Source organism: Symphalangus syndactylus, chromosome 13 (assembly GCF_028878055.3).
Source record: "Symphalangus syndactylus isolate Jambi chromosome 13, NHGRI_mSymSyn1-v2.1_pri, whole genome shotgun sequence".
Classification (NCBI taxonomy): domain Eukaryota; kingdom Metazoa; phylum Chordata; class Mammalia; order Primates; family Hylobatidae; genus Symphalangus; species Symphalangus syndactylus.
This window is the reverse complement of record NC_072435.2, coordinates 77,729,972-77,753,499: the sequence shown is the minus strand read 5'-3', so window position 1 is coordinate 77,753,499 and position 23,528 is coordinate 77,729,972. Positions and strand designations below refer to the sequence as shown.

The following is a 23,528-nucleotide window of genomic DNA, read 5'->3' as shown; positions in this document are numbered from 1 at the left end:
CTTCGTTTTCAGCAATTTTACTCTTATGTGTCTAGAACTTGTTTTCCTTTTACTTCACCATAAGATCTGTGTACTTCCCAAATCTTAAGATTGATATCTTTTTGTCAGGATTGAAAGATTCTTAATATTGCTATTGCTCCATTCACTGTCTCATCTTCTTCTCAGACTGCAGTTAACATGTACATGAAACCTATTCCCTGTATTCCACATAGCTCTTAGTCTTTGTTTTCTATTCTCTAGCTTTTTGTTTTTGATGCCTCATTGTAGATATTTTCTTCTGATCTGTTTTTCAGTTCATTAATTATTTCTTTAGCTGTGTCTAAAGTGCTGTTAAGACTATTGATAGATTTCTTGATTTTAGTCATTTTCTTGTTCAGTTCTAGAATTTTCATTTGTTTTTTTAATGTTTTGGTTCTCTGACAAAAAAATATTTTATTTCAATGTGCATATTGAGCATAGTTCTTTAAATTAAACTTTTAATTTTAAGATAATTATAAAATCACATACAGCTATAGGAAAGAATAAAGATTGGTGTACTCTTCATCTGGATTTCCACAATGTCTCATGACAGTAACATTCAGGATACTGATGTGGATGCAGCCAAGATACAGAACACTTCTATTACCACAAGGATATGCTGTTTTACAGCCATATGCACTTCCTGCCTACTCCACCCTCTTTTCCTACCTCAGCAACCACTAATACCTTGCCATTCTATAATTTTGTCATTTCAAGAATGTATATAAATAGAATCACACAGCATACAACCTTTTGGGATTGGCTTCTATTCATTCAGTATAATTCTCTGGAGATTCACTCAGGTTGTTGTGTGTATCCACAATATTTTTTGTTTTATTGCTTAGTATTTCATGGTATGGATTATTACAGTTTGCTAAAATACTCACTCACTGAAGGACATCTGGGTAGTTTTCAGTTTGGGTTACCAGGAATAAAGCTGCTATAAACATTTCTGTACAAGCTTTTGTGTAAAGGTAAGCCAGCTTCTATTGATTATTAAAGGTCTTTGTTATTGCTGGGACTTCCAGATTCCCATGTTATCTCCACTGACACCCTGATAGGGGTTACCTAGTTACTGCTGAGTGATGGTGAAAGTCCTGACTCTCTACTAGGCCTTCCTTGATACCAACCACCCTAGTGGGGAAAAGGAGGGGTGTCATATGGCTGGGTGGGTAGGAAGTGCAGGCCTTTCACATGGTCTCTATGACACTGTGGTAGTGGTATTGCATTAATTGTTATCACAGTTGGATACAAGTCCTAGTTTCCTACTCAGCCTTATCTAATACCTCCACAAAGGGGTTATAAGGGAGTTTCATTACAGCCTGGCAAGGATGAAAGTGTAGGCTCTGTACTTGGCCTTTGTTGGCATAGGTGAGAGTGGAGCCACAGGTTTTTCTGTGTGTGCGTGTGTGTGTGTGTTTGCTATGGTATGGCGGTTATGCATAAAAGTTTTTCTAGGCCTGCCCGCTTCCTGGTCTTTCAGTTTTCATTACAAATGTCTTTTTTTTTCTGTGCCTATTGGTGGTTCTGGATTACTACCTTTTTCAACTCCAGTCCTGGGCTATATGAAACAAAAAGAAAACCCGGGGGACTCATACTGTGCTGTTCCTTCGGTCCGGAAACCCCTAGCCAGTCTGCTCTATTCTCCTTACTTTTTGTCTTTTTGTATTCATTTTATATATAATGTTCAGGGGATTTAGTTGTACTTAGCAGGAAAAATAGAGAAAAGTACATCTATTCTATATTTCCAGAGGTGAACTCTCTCAAGTATAGTTATTTTAAGCCTTTCTCTGGCTTTCCTAAAGGTACATTTCTGTTGACTGTAGTTTATCTTGGATTTTGGTCATGTAGTCTTGTTTCATCACATAGCTGGTTATTTTGGATTGGTTTTGTAAGGTACTATATATATATATAAGATGTCAGTGATAATTTGAGGCTTAGATTTACGTTATTTTGTCCAGAGGGAATTTATTTCTTGTAGGCAGCTAGCAGAAGCAATAATCTGAAATACTTTAATCGCAGCTTGAGATAATTCAAAATGGGGCTTTACTCATTTCGGGACTGTTGTAGTTCACTCTTACTCTTACAGTATGAATCTTTAGGGACCTAACTCAAAGTATGAGTGGTTTACTTGGCTTGCTCCCGAGTCCTCACCAGACCATGAACTCTAACTTTTGTTTCACTAGAACTGTCTTTCTGTTGAAAGCTGTGCTCACCCTCTCTGTTGATGGGAGGACAGTTGCCTATTCCAGAACTGACAGATGCTTCTGGGGAAAGTGCAGCCATAAAAGCTGGGCTTACTTCTCTTGAAATCCCATTTCCTCTTTGATTTTTGTCCTATAATTCTTAACTACTTCATTAGGTCTCTGATGTTCTCAAACCAATTAAAAACAAATTTAAACACACACATGCGTGTGCACACACATCTCTGGCATTGTTTTGTTTCCTCAGAAGTGAGGTTAGTCCTAATTATTTAGTCTGTTATTGAAAGCAGGCTTCAATCACTCTGTTTGGTTTTCACATAGGCCATCCTGACTAGAACATAAATTGCTCTTGTGTGGAAACCGTTACATATGCATCCAGAATCCCCAGGACCTAACATGTTGTCTGTCACACAATAAATAACGGCTGGGTTAAAAAAAAAATAACATGTACAAATCTTGATAACTAATTATGTGGTCTGATGGTAAAAGTAGAATCAAGTATCATTTCTAGACTTCTAATGTTTGATAACGGTCATGCCATTTCCAGAAATAACACCTGTTTGTTAGAAGTCAAGAGAAAGAAGAAAAGAATAGAATTGGTGGGAAGAGAACATTGGTTTTGGATGTAGCTGACTGATGTATTTGTGAGGTACTTAAGTGAAGTTATTCAGATGAAAATGAGAAAGTGGATGTAGACTTCTGAAAAAGAGGTGGGAGCTAGTTACATATTTCAAGAGTCATTTGTAGTAAGGATCCTAAGAGAAAGAGAAAATATAAAACATTAAAGGATGGCTAGATATACCCAGGGGATGGAATAATAATTAAGCAACTGTAAAGAAAACAGATGAGCGCTCAGAGTAGGAAAATGAAACTCAGAGAATACAGAATAATGGAAGATAATGAGGAGGAGATTTTAGAGAAAAAACAACCACCGACATGGTCAAATGTGACTGAAAGGTCAATGGGGCTCAGGAAGAAAAGTCTTCTAATAAATACGAGCGATCTTCTAAATACTAAAGGAAGGCAGGAATGTGGAGCATTGGAAAGTATTGAGTTTTTAAGTGAGAAGAAAGGTTTAGAAAAGAACAGAAACAAATTTAAGAAGTCATAAAGAAAATAATAGACACATGAACAGATTTGAGGTCTTTAAAGAAAGCAGGTAGTAAATATTTGAGTTGACATGAATTTGCACAATTTTATGGCTTTTTTCAAGAAGGTTAGCATCTTGGGGTAAATATAAGAGAAGGAACTAGTTTTCAGGAGTACATGAAAAATTCAGTTTTAGACATTTTGATGATATGGAAAAGAGAACAGAGACTGAGATACAGATTTGGGAGTTACCTACATAGGAATGACAATTGAAAACAGTCTGTGTAGGTACTTGTATGTAGTAACTTCTATGAGTAAAAAGTGGATATTTTTTCTTACAGAGAAATAATAGCTAATCTAAAAATCCCTTTTATGTCTTTTAATAAATGTGAATTGATTTTTGAGAACCTGAAAATTACCTTATTTTAATTTGCAGAATAATCCTATTATACTAAATAACTATCAGAATCCTAAAATTGTAATTAGCAAGAGAACATTCATAAAACTTGCCAGAATTACAAATGTATGCTTGAATACAACAGTTGTTGAATCAATATTATGAAAAGAATTCTCCTACCCCTTGCTTCTCTATATAAATAGTGCACTATTTAGGGGCTACAGGAACAAAACAAAACATATGTAGTGCTAGTATTCTACTGGCAGAGACCTGAAGGGCTATAATAGTTGTTTATGATCAATATAGGTTCTAATTAGAGTTAAGTGTTTATGCTGTACTGGATGTGAAACATTCTAAATATGACTCTTGCTCATATAATATCGTCACTGAACTACTTAATATTTTAATACTTCAAAAATTCTAAAGTACATTTTACATGGATTATTTTATCATTACAACAAGCTTTCAGGACAAGAAGGAATCATTAGAGCCCCCACTTTAATGATAATTAACCTAAGATACGGTTGTGTACTTGTTATTGACATTATGCTCAAATTCAAAGTTGCTTCTACTAATAACAGTGACCTGCATAAATTCACCTGAAGACGAAAAGTCACTTTACTTACAATATAACATAGTTATTCTCATTAAAATAAAATCCTCATACCATTTGGTGATGCCATAACAATCTTTAATAATATCCTGAAGAACAGCACGATAGAAGAGTGATTCAGTAGGTAGCTGAAAAAAATGTAGACATATATAAGCACAAGAAACAAAAAAAACCAGAAATAAAATAAATACCAGAATGTTGGAACCATATGTGAATGTCAGAAACCTTTGTTGCTAAACACAGAGGATGACTTTATAATTTTTCCATTGCAAGTGAAAGTGTTACCCTGAGGCTAATTCTCATTGTGAAAGTAATTCTGAAAAAAAAAAAAAAAAAGAAACCATAAAAGAAACAGTAGTGAATAAGAAAGAAAAGTTATAATCAATGAACAATAAGCTAATGCCCAAATAGAGTCCTTATCAGTTAAAAGTGAGAAATACTTTCAAGACCAACCAAGTCAGCTCTGGAGCATTTAAGAGTCAGGAAGGATATGTGTGAAAAAGAAGAGAATGTAGATTTGTCTTAATGGAGGTGGAATAAAGATACTAACAGCTAGGAGTCACACCAAGAAAGAAAGATACTACCCTAAGTAAAGAAATATAAAGATTTGTCTGAGGTCTGAAAGACAGTATTGGTTACTACAGAGTTGAAAAGTAGAGCCTTGGAAAGAACATAGGATAAGAGATTGCACTTTGACAATGCTTCACTTCTTGCAGAAAGAGATATGCGAGATGTCCCATAAAGGTTCAAAGGTTTTTGAATGGCAAGAAGCAATAGCTGAAGAGAAGGGCTCCAATGAAGCATGATTGTTTCAAAAGAGCAGAAGGTAAAACATTACTATTTATAAAAGAGCACTTCACTGCAGCAACAGAATTACTCGAACTAAGAAACTACAAAAGTCACCAAAACCCTATGCACATCCCCACAGATCTCGATATTGATAGTATAGGAACATCCAACACAAAATAATGTCAGCAACAACAACCCAGCTCGCATGCAGTTATTTTTTTTTTTTTTAAATGAGTAAGAATAGAAGGAGGTCAACAATACGGAATGCTTTTAAGAAGTCAAATAAGGTAAAACTGAAAACTGTCCAACGACTGGTAAAGTTTTAAAGATATAATTCAGTGAAATGTGTATATCCATGGAGTTATCCTTTTGTAACTTTTATTATCCTTTGGAGTCCAAAACTGTCATTTTCACGTTTTCAACTGGAATAAATATGTTTGAATTCAGATGGAGTTTATAGCAAAATAAATTTTTCGTGCTCAGGCAGAAAACCTACTCTACTGCCCCTCTCCCTCATTTAACATTAACTTCTCATACTGTGCTGCTGAGACTACAAAAACTAAAAGTTGTGAGCTGAGGGTCAATCATTTTCCTTACATCTTCCCCTGATGGCATTGCCCTCTGAAGCCACTAGAGAACAACAGGCTTGTAGACTCTTAGAGCACTGTGAAAGAATACAGGTTCTACCACTGGAAAGTAGGAATAGTGGGGATGTTGTTACAAATATCACAGTCCCCAAATAACTGCTAAAATAATTCACTGAAGGTAGACTCATATACATGTTTGAATGCCCACACTAAAATTTGTAACTTTTCAAAGGCACAATTCTTATATAAAATCTCTTTCCAAATTTGTCACAAATGCCTTGAGACAAAAACTATGGATTTCAAAATTTAACTTTCCTTAAAAATTACACCAAAACATTTCACTTGGAATTTCTTAATCTCTGGATATATTTTCCACTTGAGATTTTCTCATCTTGAATAACTCTTTTCTACAGCACCAAAATCTCTATTTGATCGTCTGTCCGCCACTTCCTTAAAAATCCTTTCATTTATCTCATAAAAATGCTGAAATGCATTTTCAATATTAATACCTATTCTTATAACATTTTATTGAAATTCAAAGTCACTTTGGCAAATCTACTATTGCATGAATTGAAACATTAGTACTATAAATGGCTTACAAAGTTCTTAACTTTTTGTTTGACTAGCTATAATAGGTAAGTTTAATTTTATATGAAACTTCTAAAAATAGTTAAAATCTCTTCTTTCTCATGCCTTTGAACAAATTACATTAAATGGTATCAAGATAACTTTGAAATAAATATGTACTTATATTTTTATTAAAATGATTGTAAAATACAACAGAATAGAACAAGAAGTTCATTTTAAACAAGACAACATAAAAAACTGAACGCACAGAATAATACAGCAGAACAGAATAAGTCCTCATTCTCAAGTTACTCTGAGTAAATAAGAGCTTTACAGCTGTTTCCTAAGACAAAGGGAAGAGGTTATAATATGCCTTCAAATGTGCATTCCTGGAATAACTAAGTTGGACTATCTATCCTGGTAAATACAGATGGGTAAGTGGAAAGGGAATCAATATCTCCTGAACAGTCTGTGCCTGACTATTCCAAGAATAAACTGGATGTGGCTCAGAGTTTACTTTATTTCCCTTAAGTGATACATTAACTTAACATTTTAATGCATTTTTAAAATGAGAGGGAACACAAAGTGTATACCCTTAAAGCATGTGTATCAGACATGCATTTTACAAGTCTAGTGGAAAGGGCGCTGAGTTGGAAGTCAGGGCTCTGCAATTAATTAAGGGAACTAGAACACACTATTAAACTTTTGCTATATATCATTCTCATGCAGGTTTAGGATAATACCCAACTGATAAGATTGAGTGTAAGTATGAGCAAACACTTGTAAAATTAAAAAACACCACACGAATGCATTAGAGTATTATGATAAAAGCTCTCTTTTTTTCCCCAGACCTCTAGAAAACCATTAAGTTGATATGTAGTATAGTAGTTAAGAGCTTGAACTGCAGACTCAGAGATTCAAGTCTCAGTCTTTGTTACCTTACAGTCTCTTCATGTGTATCATGGGATAATAAGAGTACATACTATATAGTACTATGTATTTATTATCTCGATGAGAAGATCTTTAAATAGTACTTTGGTAAGCTCTGTGTCAAATTTAGCTATTATTTTCATGATCATAATTATTAATTATCTATAACAGGAACAACAGTTGACATTTACTGAGCACTTACTATGTGTTAGACATTGTTTTAAGCAGTGTACATTTTTCATTCACTTCATCCTAACAACCCTATAGGAAGGTATTATTATCACTCCTCTTTTTTTCCCTATTTTACAGATAAAGAAATTAAGCTACAGAGAAATTATGACATGTGTCCAAGGTCATTAACTAGTAAGTGATAAAGACATAATGCAAACCAGCAGTTTGTAACTAAAGTCCCACACACTTAAAGTCCCCAAACTCAAATGATTATCCTAACGCTAATGCCTTCAAAAGAATCAGATTTTATCAATTTTAAGATAGGCACAGTGAATATATTAAAAAGATAATTACATACAAAATGCTTAACAATGTTCCTGGCCCAGAGTAATCACTCAGTAAATGATACTTGTTATTAAAATTATTTTTTAAATTATTATTTTTTAACAATTCAAATTGACACATTAATGTTCCTTGAACAAAAGCGAAAGAAAGATTTCTAAACTTTAGGTTAAATTTAAAAATTTTATGAAAGGGTCCAAAAACTCTTAAAAAAATCTGAATGTTTCCTGAATACAAGGTAAAGGATAAGACAATTACATGGATATTTGGGGGATTATATTTAACTTCTATCTCTAAGTGCAAACCCATTTGGCTACTGCAACTAATGGTTAATCAAGTCAGTAAAGAAAAAATTTATAAAACAACTGAAGTATGTGTTTTGGACTATAGTTAAAATACAGTACTCAATAATATAGGTTATCTTTGCTTGAACTAAGCACATAAAAACCTAATTGTGAACAACAGCATTCTTCAGAAATATTTATAGACTGTTTAGTATAATACGAAGAAATGAGTAGTATAAGAGCATAAGGCAGAAATTTTCCTAAAAGCTCAAAAGTTCTGAAAAGTTCATTTCGCTTTTAAAGTAAACCTACAAAAAATGCACAAATTTGAATATGCATCTGGGACAAGATATTTATTAAATTCCATTAGGTTTTAAGTTCATCAGCAGGTCAAGTATGAAGAGTACTTGAGAGAAAAACTGTCATGTTCATCAGTTAACACTCTCACTTACCCCTTGGCCAGCTGCAACCCGCTCCAATGCCTTAAAGGGAAAAAAACAAGACAGATTGCTGATATATTGAGTCTTATCTTATAAGATTTATAAACACACTGTATAAGAGTTTGTAAAACTGACATTTAGAAAGATTAATTATGTGATAATATGTAAGTTTATGCACTTAACAGTGTTAATATCATTAAAGAATGTTAACTAGTATGCTTGTGTAATTTAGAGCTAATTTATAATGGATGTGTGTCATATACACAAACACATATCCTTGAATGTCAATTCTAATTATACACAGTCCTTGAATTTCAGAAGGAATTAGAAAACAGGAAAGAAATGAAATCACGTAGTCTTGGTTCATTTTTAGTGTAGCTAAAACAATCAAATAAATCCAACACTATTATTATGCACATATACAGACATAGATATATTTATATATTTTAACATATTTTCTCATAATTTTAATAAACATATGATTTCATCTTTTAGTGAATAAAAAAATCCAAATTATAATTAAAAACTTATTTTGGAAAACTATATGTATTTTTGGTCTGTGTGATCTACAAATTCAAATCAAGTTCACATATGATCAAGTGCCAGGTAGAAGAGAAAGTAACACGTATTTTTACAATTTTATATATACCGGTTTTTACATTTATATTTATTTAAAATCCAAAATTTTTTTACAAAATATTTCCTAACATTTATAATAAATACTCATAATTCAAAATATATGAAAGATTTGTCATAATTTAAATATGGAATACAGTCTTCTGAAAGTTTGAGTTTTTAGATATATTTCCAAATATATATAATTTTTAGCTAAATTTTATTAAAAAAGTTTAAATTAGGAAACATTTCAAACACAGAAAAGTAATAAATGTATAAGAGATGTGCATATACTTGATACTCAAATTTAAAATACCCATATTTGCTTCAGGTTTTTATATTTTCATAAATGAAACTGTTTACATATAGCTAAATCACACACTTTAAAAATAAAAAGATAATTTACAATATCTTTTTATAGGTATAAGAGTAATTTTTGTAGATATACCAGATCACTATCAAGATAAGTAACTTTCCTCAAATTGCATAGCTAGTTAGCAAAGAACTGAGCAAGAACTAAAAACTTGTTATTTGAATCCTGGTTTATCATGCCCTCACACTACGTGGAGTTAGTGGGAAAAAGAGTTCATTGCATGAAAACTGGCTTCACAGAAATGGTTTGAAGAAAAAAAACGTAATATTCCCATTTACTTGAAGGATACTTTCACTGAACATCTACAGCCAAGTAGAATGTCATGAATACAGGAGACAGCTATTACATAATTTTCATATTATGTTAAACAGCAACAGGTCCAGAACAGATTTATCCTTGAAGATATTGTAACAATGAGTTTTCATTTATGGTACTCCTTGTGCTAATTTCAGATTAGATTTTTCTTATAAATTTTCCTAAAGGCCAAACTGAATTAAAAAAAATAGGCTATTTAAAAACAGGCGATTTGGTGTCCATAAAAATATCATATACCCCAAGACTGCTTTTGGTATGTGTTGCCGATGAGCTTAATTTAGAAATAGAAATAATAAATTGTGATTACATAATAAAAGGTAATCAGATAGGTGATTAAAAAGTGTTTTGCAAACATTAACACTGTTCTTGAACAATGAACAAAGAGGATGAAGAAAACATACCAAGCATTCATTTCATACTGGTCTGGAATAATTTAGAAGTTTTATCAGGCTTAACGTATGCTAATGATATTGCTCTAATTTAATTAATATTTTGTATCTGGTTAGTGTCCTTAACTGTTTATCTGAAAGCATTCCCCAGAAAACCCAGCAAAGTATCTTTTTTTTTTTCTTTAAAGAAGACCACCTAAGCTTTGAATATTTTTCAAAAATGTCAGTTATGGAGCAAAAGGCAATAAAATAAGATATATTAAAAGAATTATTCCTTAGATTTTCCAACATTACTTTGGAATCAAAAAATAAGACAAGGTGGACATGGGTTGGGATGGAGCTAAGGAGAAGGGCATTCCATGGGCAGCTGACATTGATCAGGGCAAGTTAAGGCCAGCATGGTCTGCTAATTCTATATTTACAGAATTTATTTGCCAAAGTATTTGCTTTGGTTCTCTGAATGTTTATTTTAATAGAAATAATTCTTTTTTACGGATACAATATATTCTTTTGTCTTTCTAAGGGATATTACATAGTTCTTTTCCTTTAGTCTACATTTCTTCCCAGCTGCTTTTTCTTTTTTTAAATCTAATCTCTTTTTTTTTTTTTTTGTTAGACTTCCCTTAGATATGTATTGACTCTTGGCTTTCTGTTAATAATTAAAATGAGGATAACATAAATCTGATTAAAAGTCTTTTGCTTATGAGTGAGGACTATCAGTTGTGGGTCTCACCACAGAGGGATAGATCTATCTTGTTACATTGTGAAATCCCTGATGCCAATATCTTGAGGTCTTTTCTCTGAGGCTACATTCACTTTATAAAGACTATTTCAATTTCTTGCATCAAGGGTATAACACTGGCTATGAGCATTTTGATGCTCAAGTTATCCCAAGAAGAACCTGTCATTCTAACAAGACCTTGAACAAGTACCATTTACTAGAGAGTGAGAGAACAAGACAAATTTCCAGAAAAGTAGTTTAAGTGGGGCTACCAAAGGAAATTATTATGTTAGCATAAATACATTTCTAAGATAATTCTAGTATATAACTTAGAACACTGGCACACTATTTCTTATATTGCTATGTAACAGGCATAGAAATAATGGGTCCTAAAAGAATTAGTTTATCTTGCAGTTGGACATTAAACATATTATTTAATCAACTGTAATTTATTTTATTTTACTTTGTCAAAGATTTTATTGCATAAATTTAAAGTGTACAACATGTTTATATATATATATATAGACAGTTCCCAACTTTCAACTTTGCAATAGTGCAAAAGTGATATGCATTCAGTAGATACTATAATTTGAATACTCACACAACCATTCTATTTTTCACTTTCTGTACAGTTTTCAATAAATTGCATGAGATATTCAGCACTTTATTATAAAACAGGCTTTGTGTTAGACGATTTTACCCAACTGTAGGTTAATGTTTAAATGTTCTGACCATGTTTAAAGTAGGCTAAGTTAAGCTATGATATTTGGTAAGTTAGGTGTATTAAGTGCATTTCTGTCTGTAGTTTCAACGTATGAAGGGTTTATTGGGACATAACCCCATCATAAGCTGAGCAGCATCTATATCTAGTGAAATGATTATAATAGGTAAGCAATTTATTAATAACATATCCACCATCTTACATAATTACCGTTTGTGTGTGTGTGCAGTAAGAGCACCTAAAATCTACTCTCAGAAGATTTCCAGTATACAATACAATATTAACTATAGTCCTTATGTTGTTCTTTAAATCTCTAAATTTATTAATTCTACATAGCTGCAGTATTTTAATTTTCTGATAACACAAAAATCACTTACATTATTTAACTCATTTCTTTGTAAACTGACATAGTGCCATGAACAGAGAACATTATGGGCTAGAGTGTTCTAGGTCTGAGGGCACTAGTCAAATGCAGCACAATAAATATTTTATTTAATTAGATAGTTACTTAATATCTCAATTAGCTTAATATTTTTCATATTCTATAAAAATTTAGGAAACCAAATGATCTGCCAGGAAGAAACACAAACCACAAAGCATTGGATAAAGTATTGAACACTTTACATTATATTTTATATAATAATTAAAATACTTCTATATAATTTTATCATGACACTGCATGTAGAGTGGATATTGTTTAAAGGGCAAGTCATTTTTTTCTTATAATTTCCAATGCACAAAAGCATTAATGAGGATGTTCTGCAAAATTTGGCATTGAATGCATGATACTAGCCAAAAATAATAAATTCTACAACATCTGGATAAAGCTGTTACTCCAGGAAAAAATATAACCATACCAAACATGCTGACATTCTGGCATTACGACCACAGCACCATCTCTCTTCCTTTAAATAGTGGCACATTGGAAATCCCCACTTTTCCTGAGTACGTTCTGCAGATGGGGGAAAAATACAGATTATTTAAATAAAATTCTTCCTTTTTCAGTTAAAATAAATAATCTACCAAGAAAGCAAATCAGTCATTGAGAAAGTAAAAACAGTAGTTAAACATGGAAATGGTGATGTTTAACAGTTCATTCCAGTTTGTTAATTGAAAGCATACAAATGTTATGAAAATGGTATTTGCTCAACACAGCTGCTTTGTGTTTAAATTCCAAGTCTGGTACCAACCAATTTGCCAAAACAATTTCTCTAAGATTTAGCAATTTAAAATGCAAATACTCTTGATATTCAATATAACTATATGAGATAAGTAATGAGATATTGAAAATTTATTGCTGACCTGACTTTTTAAAAATGATTTATTAAATGTGACATTTGGCAATTTATTATAGAACAATATAAATTCATTCCTAACAATGTTGAAGCATCAGATTTTTTCTTTTAGCCACTATGTTCCCCTTTCAGAAAAAGAACAGCTGTACAGGCTCTTATTCCTTCATTATCTTAACAGACTATAATATTTTCAACTATGACCCAATTCAGCTCAATTGCACCTATGTTTTACAACAAAAACAAAAATCAATGTTCATTACTTAATCACATATCTACTGCTCAACTTACAGAGTTACACATGCAACTTGGTGATGTTAAAATTTCTGATGTAGAACTATTAGTTCCACAGGGTTTTTGAAAAGAAAAAGAAAGCAATTTCTATTTTAAATTAAGACCTGGAAAATTTTATTTAAAACAAACCCAGTGACAATTTAAAAAAAGTTGAGATAAACATAAATATTAATTTATATTATATTATAAAAAGTAAAATAAAATAAAAACAAAAAGGTGCTTTGTAAGAAAATGTAATTGGGATAGACTCCCCCAAATAAACTTCTGTACCATGAGGGATCGGATGACTTTTGATTAAAAGAGAACAAGTTTGAATTTTACAACCATAGCCTATGAAAGATGTTACAATCATAGCCTATCCAGATGTTCAGGTATTAAATAAAAATTTATAACAGACCCTACTGATAATCAGATGGAAAATATGGACCATCCTCCCTAGGAATATAAATAATAATACAAATAAACAACTCAACAGCAAAACAACTAATCCACTTAAAATGTAGCCAAAGGATCTGAACAGACATTTCTGAAAAGTTGGCATATAAATGGCCAACAGGTGTATGAAAAAATGCTGAACATCACTAATCATCACGGAAATGCAAATCATATAGCCATATGAAAAACAGCATGGAGGTTTCTCAAAAAAACAAAAACAGAACTACCATACATACAAGCCAGAAATTCCATTACTGGATATTTATCCAAAGGAAGATAATCAATTATCTCAAAAGGATATCTACAACATGTTTATTGCAGCACTATTCACAGTAGCAAAGATAAGAAATCATCCTAAGTATCCATCAACAGATGAATAGATATAAGTAAGGAAAATGTGGTATATATATACACAATAGAGTATTATTTGGTCAAAAAAAAGAAATCCTACGTTTGCAGCAATATGGGTAGAAATAGAAGTCACTGTGTTAAGTGAAATAAGCCAGGCACAGAAAGGCAAATATTGCACATTCTCACTCATATGTGAGAGCTAAAAATATTATCTCATGGAGATAGGGAGTAGAATGACAGTTACCAGAGGCTGGGAGGGGTATATGTGCTGTGGGGAGAGGTAGATGAAGAGAGGTAGATTCATTGGTACAAACATACAACTGGATTGAAGAAATAAGTCTTAATATTCGATAGCACAGTAAGGTGGCTATAGTTAACAACAATATATTGTATATTTAAAAACAGCTAGAAGAGATTTGAAATGTTCCCAATACACAGAAATGATAAATGCTTGAAGTGATGGATATCCTGAATACCCAGGCTTGATCATTACACATTCTGTGCATTTATCAAAATATCACATATACCCTGTAAATATGTACAAATATTATGTATCAATAAAAATGCTAGTATTTACACAGCACTTAACATTGAGACACTATTGTAAGTCCTTTAAATGTATTAACTAGCTTCAGTTCCTAGAACAATTCTGTGAAGTAGGTATACTATTATTCTCATGTTCCAAATAGGGAAACTGAGCACAGACAGACAGGTTAAGTCAACTGCCTTACTTACAAATCAAGCACAAGGGAGAGCTGGAATTTAAACTCAGGCAATCTGAATCCAGAACTCATGTTCTTAAACACTCATGCTATATAAACATACATTAACAAACAATTTCACTTACAATTGCATAGGACTTATAGAGCCTTTGCAACCTATCCAGGTCCTAGGGACTCTGGGCTACTTCTTCTATTTCCAAGATGACTTCAAAGACTGGTTTGGGTTTTACTGAAGCCTTTATGATTTAAGTGAGACATGATTATTGCTAAATGAAAGGGTTACAATAAGTATTTTATTTTTTTCCTGACAAATAAAAAGAGAAATACAGATCTCACTGTAAAAAGTAAAAGGCTAGAAAGACGGGGGTGTGCTATTTTATTCAAACTGGTTTATTACTAACCAATAAAACAGCTACTCCTCCCTTTACCCATCCATTCTCTCCTTGTTCCTAGTAGTAACAGAGAACTCAACTGTTGAGATTAGAGGCTGCAATTCTCAGATTTCCATGCAGCTACTAGGATAGCTATATGACTAGGTTGTGGCCAACTGAATGTGGGCAGAAATTATGTGAGCAAATTCCAGGTCATGTACTTAAAAGGGATGGGGGGAATATGTTCTTTCACCCACACTTTCTACCCCTACCTGCTTATTTAATTTCTTTTCTGTCTGGAATGTGTTCGTGGTGCCAAGCAAACTAAGACCATGCAAACAAGAGCAGCAGAGAGTAGAGCAACAAAATAGAAGAACCTTCAGTTCCTATAAGACTTTTTGGTACAGAGCTTCTAGCGCAGCTCTACTTGTTGACCTCTGAATTGAAATATAAATGTCCCTGTGTCTTGTTTAAGTCACTGTTACTTTGGTCCTAAATCTATTTTACATTTAAATCTTCATCTTAATGTTTGCCAAACTTTTTATAGCTCGGCACTCTTGGAATATAGCAAAATTTGTATATCACACTAGAATAAACAGATGATGATTGTGGTCACAGGCAAAACCCAGGGAACAAGGGAAACAATATCTCAGGAATACCCATAAAACATCTCTGTTCTAATTAACACAGAAGTCTTTTTCTGAGGGTGTGCTATTTGAGCAGAGATTTAAATCTAATAAAGAAGCATGCCATAAGGATGAGAGGAAGATTTAATGAAATATGAAACAAAAATTTAAAAACTGAGCTTCCAGTAGGATATAGTTACTCTCCAAAACAGAGAATATATTACAACTTAAAATAATTGACTAGCAATTTTTTAACCTCTTCTAATATACTAACCAAATACCTACAAACAAACAAATTTGTAACACTGGAAGAAAAAGAGAGGAAAGTCAACGTAGTGCAGAATTATGAAAAGAATCCAAAAAAACTGATTTGTAATGAAAGGTATAATTAGTGGACCATCACTGCTCTGCAATTTACCTTAGGCTGCCAGGAAAAAAGCTTGTGTACTTTCCTGAAAACAGGCAGAGAGGTCTTCCCTCAGTGATAATCTAAAGAAAACTTGGGCTAGAAAAAATACTACTTAACATTAGATTGAAAGGGGTACAACATATATGAAAAATACACTACACTGGAAAGGGTATATTATTAGAAGGAAAAATCTAATACAAGAAACCCATAGCCAAGTATACTCCCAAATTCTTGACCCACAGAAACTATGAGAGATACTAAATAATTGTTGTGGCTATAAGCCATTGAGTTTTGGAGTGATTTCTTACACAACATTAGATAACACACACAGTCTACAATTAGCAACGAGAAGTATGGAGGCTTATTCCATACAAAGAATGTGGGGGAGAAATCCACTGCTTGAGGAGTATAGGCAGTGTGCTTCATTACAAGAGCTAGGTTGTGATTAGATAGGAAAATAAAGAAACTTTCAGAGAATAGGCAATATATATAGGCAATTTTGATAATGACTGACTGTGAATTCCAGAAAATGGGATACTTAGTCAAAACCAAGGGCTTATGGAGATACCTTTGATTAGGGTCCTAGAAATAAGAAATGAGCTGTGAGTCCTCAGGCTCTGGTGGTAGCTAATATGAATAGGGATAAAAGGCATGATGGGATTAGTTCTCAGAGTTCTAGAGACAAAGTGGTGAAGCTGTAAGTGTTGTGGTAGAGGGAAGATGGGGTGAAAATTTTTCCATGGGAACAGAGTTCTGGGCTTCCAAAATGACTTCTGGTGATAAAGGGAAGATATGGGCAGAGAAACACAGGATTCCTGGGATCCCTCTTGTTTCCAGGTGATACAGATGGAAGCCAGCAAGGGAGCCATCACACCTGGAGCCCATGGGGCTGTCTTTAGAGAAGTGGAGCACAATAAAAGATGGTCTTACTTCAAATATGTTTCCTGACTTGCGCTGCTGAAGATTATGAGGCTGAAGGAGGGTTATGGTCTCCCTTAGAACTCATAAAGCTACTATTTACCACCACAACGAAGGCTGACAGAGGGTACTCAACCCGTGTGTAAGAGAGCTCTCTCTTAAATATTTAACAACGTATGAAGGACAGAAGGGCAGTCTTACTTGATGCACCTGGCTCCCTGAATTCCTATCCAAAACACCTGGGAACTTTAAGATACGACTGCAGTTTACAGGAACTGCCAGCCTTGGCTCAAAGCTATATGAAAACACATCACCCCTCCAGACACCACGCGGTTACATAACCATCTTGAAGTTTTCTGAATCTGCGTAACAGTTTCCTCTGTGGTTGAGATCACAGTGGCCTCACACCTTTGCTCTTTATCTAATGGAGTTAAGTGCAAACAACTGATAAGGAGGCAGCAAACCCTCAAAGTCAAACAAAGCCTTTTATGTAGATCCTCAATATTATCTTCAGAATCTGTTTCATTAGTTTCATTCTGTCTGCAGTGAGGACTGAAGCTCCCTCATATGACCTGAATCAAAGTTAGAGTTCACCATTTCTACTTTTATGTATCAGTCTTCTCTTTGCGTTCATATACCCATATTCAAATCTAATCAAATTGAGCATTAATCACCCTTTATCAGTGAATCAAATTGTTTCCCCTAGCCTCACTTCCGTAATTTTGAAATAGATGAAGTCTCTTGTTTTCTCTCCCATTTCTTAGTATTTCTTGCAAGCTTTAGAAACAATAATCTCTTAATTTTAGAGACTGTACTAGATATTCCTTCTTGTGTTAATATCATTATCCACTTAATTAAACAAGCTTGAACTTTAGAAACATTTTCCATTATTCTAAATTCTTACACATACATCCTCTTAATTATACTTCTTTTTCATATTCAGTCTTCATTAGCTACTAACTTGGTAATGCAATACCTACTCATTAAATCTTTTGTCGCTTTGTTTTGGTCTTCTTGCCCATCCTTTATACTAAGAGCAATATTATCTTTCTAAAACGCACACATTAACCATGTCAGCAGCAGCTCTTGTTTCCCTCAACAGTGTAATCTATGAGAACAAACACAATGGGTTAAAAAATACTGTAGATTTCTGGAAACTCTTGATACCCCATTCATTAAACAATCTCTTCATCTGGCTTCCACAATACCATTCTTTCTTATTTGTGGCCTTAATTCTCTTTATACTCCCTTGCTGACTCATTACATTCTATCTGCCTACGAAATGTTCCTGTGGTTTTCTCTTGCCACTCCCCACATCCCTTTAATACTTTCTTTGAACAAAGGCTCAAAAACTCAAATGCCTGCAGTGTTTAAACACATGTATAAAGTGGTAGGTAGGATGCAATAGGTATAAACCTATTTGTATGGTAACCAAGTACCACATCTGCTGGGTCCTACTGCTTTTTACAGCACAAGGTGGGCATAATAAAACTGCCCAAATTGCCCAAAATTAGTCTGTGAGCACCCTCTGTCAGTGATAGCCAATTTGTAACCCTTGCACTACCTATACTCTTCCCCTAACTATACTCTTTCTCTAGGATATCTTCTCTATACCGCAATACACAACGATAATTTTTATATTAGTTTTCTCAGGCTGCAGTAACAAAATAACCACAAACTGGCTGGCTTAAGACAACAGAAATTTATTGTCTCGCAAATCTGGATGCCAGGAGTCAAAAATCAAGCTGTTGGCTAGGCCACAGACCCTCTGAAGGCTCTAGGGAAGAATACTTCATTGTTTCTTCCATTACCAGTTTCTGGTGATTACTAGTAATCTTTGTCATTTTCTACCTGTCTTCACGTGGCAGTTTTCTCTCTGTGTCTCTCTGTGTGCACTCTCCTAGGATATCAATCATTGGAATTAGGGCCCACCCAATCCAGTATGATGATTCTATCTTAACTAATTAAATCTGCAAAGACCCAGTTTTCAAATAAGGTCATATTCTGAAGTTCTTCATGAACATGACTTTTTGGGAGATATTAATCAACCCATTACCATTCCTAAATTATATCTGGAAACCTATACTCTTCTGTGAGATCTGGTTTTGCATTATCAATATCCTTTATATAAATATATTGTTTTATATTATACTTTAAGCTCTAGGGTACATGTGCACAACGTGCAGGTTTGTTACCTATGTATACATGTGCCATGTTGGTGTGCTGCACCCATTAACTTGTCATTTACATTAGGTCTATCTCCTAATGCTATCTCTCCCCGCTACCCCCACCCAACAACAGGCCCCACTGTGTGATGTTCCCCTTCCTGTGTCCATGTGTTCTCATTGTTCAATTCCCACCTATGAGTGAGAATATGCGATGTTTGATTTTCTGTCCTTGCAATAGTTTGTTCAGAATGATGGTTCCCAGCTTCATCCATGTCCCTACAAAGGACATAAACTCATCAACTTTTACGGCTGCATAGTATTCCATGGTGTATATGTGCCATATTTTCTTAATCCAGTCTATCATTGTTGGACATTTGGGTTGGTTCCAAGTCTTTGCTATTGTGAATAGTGCCACAATAAACATACGTGTGCATGTGTCTTTATGGCAGCATGATTTCTAATCCTTTGGGTATATACCCAGTAATGGGATGGCTCGGTCAAATGGTATTTCTAGTTCTAGATCCCTGAGGAATTGCCACACTGTCTTCCACAATGGTTGAACTAGTTTACAGTCCCACCAACAGTGTAAAAGTGCTCCTATTTCTCCACATCCTCTCCAGCACCTGTTGTATACTGACTTTTTAATGATCACCATTCTAACTGGCATAAGATGATATCTCATCGTGGTTTTGATTTGCATTTGTCTGATGGCCAGTGATGATGAGCACTTTTCTTGTGTCTGTTGGCTGCATAAATGTCTTTTGAAAAGTGTCTGTTCATATCCTTCACCCACTTTTTGATGGGTTTTTTTTTTTCTTGTAAATTTGTTTGAGTTCTTTGTAGATTCTGGGTATTAGCCCTTTGTCAGATGGGTAGGTTGCAAAAATTTTCTCCCATTCTGTAGGTTGCCTGTTCACTCTGATGGTAGTTTCTTTTGCCGTGCAGAAGCTCTTTAGTTTAATTAGACTCCATTTGTCAATTTTGGCTTTTGTTGCCATTGCTTTTGGTGTTTAGACATGAAGTCCTTGCCCATGCCTATGTCCTGAATGGTATTGCCTAGGTTTTCTTCTAGGGTTTTTATGGTTTTAGGTCTAACATTTAAGTCTTTAATCCATCTTGAATTAATTTTTGTATAAGGTGTAAGGAAGGGATCCAGTTTCAGCTTTCTACATATGGCTAGCCAGTTTTCCCAGCACCATTTATTAAACAGGGAATGCTTTCTCCATTTCTTGTTTTTGTCAGGTTTGTCAAAGATCAGATACTTGTAGATGTGTGGTATTATTTCTGAGGGCTCTGTTCTGTTCTATTGGTCTATATCTCTGTTTTGGTACCAGTACCATGCTGTTTTGTTTACTGTAGCCTTGCAGTATAGTTTGAAGTCAGGTAGCATGATGCCTCCAGCTTTGTTCTTTTGGCTTAGGATTGACTTGGCAATGTGGGCTCTTTTTTGGTTCCATATGAACTTTAAAGTAGTTTTTTCCCAATCTGTGAAGAAAGTCATTGGTAGCTTGATGGGGATGGCATTGAATCCATAAATTACCTTGGGAAGTATGGCCATTTTCATGATATTGATTCTTCCTATCCATGAACATGGAATGTTCTTCCATTTGTTTGTATGTTCTTTTATTTAGTTGAGCAGTGGTTTGTAGTTCTCCTTGAAGAGGTCCTTCACATCCCTTGTAAGTTGGATTCCTAGGTATTTTATTCTTTTTGAAGCAATTGTGAATGGGAGTTCACTCATGATTTGGCTCTCTGTCTGTTATTGGTGTACAAGAATGCTTGTGATTTTTGCATATTGATTTTGTATCCTGAGACTTTGCTGAAGTTGCTTATCAGCTTAAGGAGATTTTGGGCTGAGATGATGGGGTTTTCTAAATATACAGTCATATCATCTGCAAACAGGGACAATTTGACTTCCTCTTTTCCTAATTGAATACCCTTTGTTTCTTTCTCCTGCCTGATTGCCCTGGCCAGAACTTCCAACACTATGTTGAATAGGAATGGTGAGAGAGGGTATCCCTGTCTTGTGCCAGTTTTCAAAGGGCATGCTTCCAGTTTTTGCCCATTCAGTATGATATTGGCTGTGAGTTTGTCATAAATAGCTCTTATTATTTTGAGATACGTCCCATCAATACCTAATTTATTGAGAGTTTTTAGCATGAAGGGTTGTTGAATTTTGTCAAAGGTCTTTTCTGCATCTATTGAGATAATCATGTGGTTTTTGTCTTTGGTTCTGTTTATATGCTGGATTATGTTTATTGTTTTGCGTATGTTGAACCAGCCTTGCATCCCAGGGATGAAGCCCACTTGACTGTGGTGGATGAGCTTTTTGATGTGCTGCTGGATTCGGTTTGCCAATATTTTATTAAGGATTTTTGCATCGATGTTCATCAGGGATATTGGTCTGAAATTCTCTTTTTTTGTTGTGTCTCTGCCAGGCTTTGGTATCAGGATGATCCTGGCCTCATCAAATGAGTTAGGTAGGATTCTCTATTTTTCTATTGAATGGAATAGTTTCAGAGGAATGGTACCAGCTCCTCCTTGTACCTCTGGTAGATTGCGGCTGTGAATCTGTCTGGTCCCGGACTTTTTTTGGTTGGTAAGCCATTAATTATTGCCTCAATTTCAGAGCCTGTTATTGGTCTATGATGAGATTCAACTTCTTCCTGGTTTAGTCTTGGGAGGGTGTATGTGTCAAGGAATTTATCCATTTCTTCTAGATTTTCTAGTTTATTTGAGTAGAGGTGTTTATAGTATTCTCTGACAGTAGTTTGTATTTCTGTAGATTGGTGGTGATAATCCCCTTTATCATTTTTTATTGTGTCTATTTGATTCTTCTCTCTTTTCTTCTTTATTAGTCTTGCTAGCGGTCTATCAATTTTGTTGACCTTTTCAAAAAACCAGCTCCCGGATTCATTGATTTTTTTGAAGGGTTTTTTGCATCTCTATCTCCTTCAGCTCTGCTTTGATCTTAGTTATTTCTTCCCTTATCAATATCCTAACCACCATTTCCAAATGGATATTTCATTGGCACCTTAAAATCAACATGTCTAAAATTAAACTAACTTCATAATACAAAACTAGATCTCATGAAGTTTCAGAATTTAATAACTGGCACTCATATTTATTCATTTACACAAGTCAAAAAATTCGGGAGACATCTCTGACACTTTCTCATTCAGTTTGTTTTAGAAATTCCTGTTTATTTATCTCCTAAATTTTCCTCAAACCTATAAATTCTCTATTTCCAACATCCCAAACTACCTGGATTGGTACAACAAACAGTCTCTTGACTGGTGTGCCAACATCCACTCTTGCTCCCTTGTATTCCAATCTCAATTCTGCAACCATGATGATCTTTTAAAATGTAAACCTCGTCAGGGGTGGGCATGGTGGCTCACGCCTGTAATCCCAGCACTTTGGGAGGCCAAGGTGGGCAGATCACCTGAGGTCAGGAGTTCAAGACCAGCCTGGCCAACATGGTGAAACCCCGTCTGTACTAAAATCCAAAAATTAGCCAGGCATGGTGATGGGCGCCTGTAATCCGAGCTACTTAGGAGGCTGAGGCAGGAGAATCGCTTGAACCTAGGAGGTGGAGGCAGAGGTTGCAGTGAGCCGAGATTGTACCAGTGCACTCCAGCCTGGGTGACAGAACGAGACTCCACCTCCAAAAAAAGAAAAAAAAAAAAATCAAACCTCATCAGTTCACTTTCCTGTTTAACAAATCCTCTTCTTCTTAACAAATCCCTTTTCTCCTTTTAATATTAAGACCCCAATCCTTAGTATGACTGACAAAATCCTACATGATCTGCTTGTGCCTGGTTTGCCAGCTTCATTTCACACTTCATTTGCTGTTTCGACTTTTTACAATTTGGATTTTTAATCTTATATATACTTACGGAGTACTTAATATGGGCCAGTCACTCAATTCATGGCTAAATATTATTTAGTTTCTAATGAATGAACAATTCACACGTGATATGTATTCTTCCCCTCCCTTTCTTTTCTTAAAACTGTTTTATTGAGGTATGGTTGACATATAAAAAGCTGTAGATATGTAATGTATACAACTTTGTGTTTGGAAATAAGTCAACACCTGTAAAGCCATCAAGCCAGCATCATTAGCAATGCCAAAAACTTATTCATTACCTTTAAAAGTTGTCTCCTCCCTGTTTTTTTCTCTGTTTGTAGTAAAAGGACTTAATATAAGATATACCCTTTTAGCAATTTTTAAGTATACGATACAGTACTGTGCATCATAGGCCCTATATTATACACACAATATATCTCCAAATTTTATTTTGTATAATCAAAACTTTGTACCCTTTGACTAATACCTCCCTATTTCTCTCCCACCCAGCCCTGGCTCTTGCTTCT

The 23,528-nt window shown here is 34.4% G+C and overlaps 1 protein-coding gene across 9 annotated transcripts in view; it reads right to left on the bottom strand.

Moving 5' to 3' along the window:
- The window catches only part of METTL25 (methyltransferase like 25), a 122,780-nt gene that overhangs the window by 34,705 nt on the left and 64,547 nt on the right, over window positions 1–23,528 (bottom strand). For 7 of the 9 annotated variants that reach the window (XM_055236253.2, XM_055236256.2, XM_055236255.2 and 4 more), the window contains 3 exons: window positions 12,423–12,517; window positions 8,444–8,473; window positions 4,376–4,449 (listed from right to left, as the gene is read on the bottom strand). In XM_055236253.2, coding sequence (XP_055092228.1) covers window positions 4,376–4,449; window positions 8,444–8,473; window positions 12,423–12,517 — 199 coding nt within the window. The remainder of the gene's footprint in view (window positions 1–4,375; window positions 4,450–8,443; window positions 8,474–12,422; window positions 12,518–23,528) is intronic. The other 2 variants (XM_055236257.2, XM_063615128.1) reach the window with 1 other exon arrangement.